General features: G+C 38.7%; 1 protein-coding gene across 1 annotated transcript in view; it reads left to right on the top strand.

Moving 5' to 3' along the window:
* LOC106883604 (CXXC motif containing zinc binding protein) overlaps positions 1 to 2,101 on the top strand; it is a 14,576-nt gene extending 12,475 nt beyond the window's left edge. Inside the window, exon 7 of the mRNA XM_014934690.2 lies at positions 1,990 to 2,101. Coding sequence (XP_014790176.1) covers positions 1,990 to 2,067 — 78 coding nt within the window. The 3' untranslated portion in view covers positions 2,068 to 2,101. The remainder of the gene's footprint in view (positions 1 to 1,989) is intronic.
* The last annotated feature ends 798 nt before the right edge of the window (positions 2,102 to 2,899 follow it).

Consider the following 2,899-nt stretch of genomic DNA (forward strand, 5'->3'; position numbering starts at 1 on the left):
CTGCTTTTTACATGGCACCAGCACAGATAGGTTACACATCTCCATTTTCCTCCCCCGCTAGTGATGATTATGGTTTTTAACTTTGTTACAAGGTGACAAATTTATAAAGATGCAGCTTAGTTAATTAAATGTTTGAGATGTTAATATCATGACTGGTCCCTCTCTTCTTTTGAAGAACTGTGGAATAATAATTATTAGAAAAACTGATATGGGTTAGTGACAGTAAGAGCATCATCACTACTGTTTAATGTCTGCTCTTTATGCTGGCATGGGTTGGATGGTTTGACATGGATCTGGCTAGCAGAGAGCTGTCTGAACTCCAACTGTCTGTTGTAGCATGGTTTCTATGGCTGAATGCCCTTCCTAACACCAACCACTTTACAGTGTGCTGAATGCTTTTTTACGTGCCACTCTCATGGGTGCATTAATGCAGCACCAACACATGCTTTCTAAGTGGCACCGGCACCTGAAAGACAAGCCTGTATGTGTGGAAGACAGCGATTTTACTAAGCTTGACACATCTTATCAAGTACAGCAAATCACATCTCCCAGTTCCTTGTCATTTCCTCAGTGAGGCCCAGTGTCCGAAGACTCTTTCTCACCACTTTGTCCCATGTCTTCCTGGTCTACCCCTTCCACAGGCTCCCTCTGCAATTAGAGCTTGGCACTTCTTTATGCAGCTGAACTCTGTCTCAAATAACACCTCATCTAAATCTATGCTTGGAGGGAAATGCATGTTAAATGAACAAATACATGCATATATATATATATATATATATATATATATATATATATATATATATATATATATATATATATATATATATATATATGGCCAGTGCTGGTGTCATGTAATAGGCACCTACTACACTCTTGGAAGGGGTTTGCATTAGAAAGAGCATCCAACCGTAGAAACCAAGTCAAAATCAGACTGGAACCTGGTACAGCTATCTGGCTTACCAGTTGAACTATCTAACCCATGCCAGCATGGAAAACAGATGATGATGATGATGATGTTTATATACATCTCATCATTTTATTATCAACATGTTCTCACAGAATATTGGAAACAAACAATACTGCTTGTATGATAATGATACTCATTTACAAATATAATGCAATGTCAAGACACAAGACACACATTCCTTTTAGTTTCCATCTACTCACACGTCTTTAGTTGACCTTGCTCTGTTGTGACATTTGTCTAAGGTGCCATGCAGTGGGACTGAACCCAAAACCATGTGGTTGGAAAGCAAACTTCTCAACCACACAGCCTTGCCTACACCTATAAGTGTAATTGTGTGTATGTGTGTTTCAGTCTGGTTTGGCTTGGTTTCTATGGCTGGATGCCCTTTCTAATGCGAACCTCTCTACAGATTGTGCTGGATGTTTTTCACATGGCACCTGCATGGGTGTTTTGATTTGGTGTCAACATAGCATGGCAGCATGGGTACTTTTTATGTATCACTGGCACAGGACGCTTGCAGACCAATCCTCTTCAGGAGTGGGAGCAGTCTTAACACTTCTGTTGTGAAAGATGGGTCTCCTTGAGTACAGCAAGGTGCCACATATCTCAGTCCTTTGATATTGCCTCCATAAGTTTTAGTCCTTTGATATCGCCTCCATAAGTTTCAGTGTTCTGAGATTGTACTTCTGTACTTTGTCCCATGTCTTCCTCTTCCACAAATTCTATCCACTCTGATTGATTGGCACTTTTTTATGAAGTACCAGGCTTCAGTCAGATTTGGCCTCGTTTCTATAGCTGGATGCCCTTTCTAATGCACACCACCCACAGTGTAGTGGGTGCCTGTTATATGTCACCAGCACCATCCACTCTTCTCTCTTGAATGCTTAACTTTCCTTCAACACACTAGCACTCTGTCGCACATGTACACTTACATTGGACATCCAACAGAGTATAACATGAATGTAAATGTGTATAGCAGTAGAAAGGTATGCACACCTCTAACTCTTCTCATTCTTTTGTAGGACTGGACAGACTATGATGAAAATGCCAGCGTCTCTGTTGGAATCTATGACCTGGAGTATCGATTTGTAAAAGCCTGAGTAGATTTTATTAAATTTTTATCTAACTTTTAAACCAATTCTCTTATTGTTTCATTATTAACCCTTTAGCATTCAGATTATTCTGTTAATCATAATGTTTATTTATTTATTCCAATTGGTTTGAATTAATCCTGCATTATCTCACTGCTTTTAGATTTCAGTGATGTGATTGTTTGTTTTTAGAATGACATTGTAGGGTAAGTGTGAGAGGCCGAATTCAGTCAGTTTGAACATTAAACATTTTTGGGCTTCAATATGGTCAGTTTAAATGTTAAAGAGGCTAAATCATTATAGAGGCACTGGAACAGGTGTCTTACAGTAGAAGAGATGCATGGTGACCCTGCATTACATAAGGGGTGGGTGAGAGTAGCTGGAAAGAGAAAGATGAAGATGGTGGTGGTGATGAGGTGTCAAAGGTGGGCCTTTAAGGTACAAGTGAAAGAGAAAATAAGGGCAGACAAAAGAGTTTGGGAGAGGATTGATAAACGATTAGAAATGGAAGTAGTATAATAGTTACAAATGAAAACACAAATAACAAAACTAAACCAAATATTTGTACAAAAGTAAAAAAAAAAACAAAAATCACATTTATTTCAATAGGAAAAACACTGTTGAAATATTTAAAGCATCACAGATCAATAATCCGTATTCCAATATTCGTTAGGTCCAGAATTATTAATTGGGGTCTGATTGTATCATGTTGACTGTACAGGTGTGGTAGGATTTTGTTTATCGGCAGGTTTGTTAGGTTGTTGCGGCTTGACAGGTGTGTTGAGTTGTTGCATCTTGGCTTGACTGTTTTTCACATAGCTCTGGAAGAGAAGGAAAATAC

This window comes from Octopus bimaculoides, chromosome 23 (assembly GCF_001194135.2).
Source record: "Octopus bimaculoides isolate UCB-OBI-ISO-001 chromosome 23, ASM119413v2, whole genome shotgun sequence".
Taxonomy (NCBI): domain Eukaryota; kingdom Metazoa; phylum Mollusca; class Cephalopoda; order Octopoda; family Octopodidae; genus Octopus; species Octopus bimaculoides.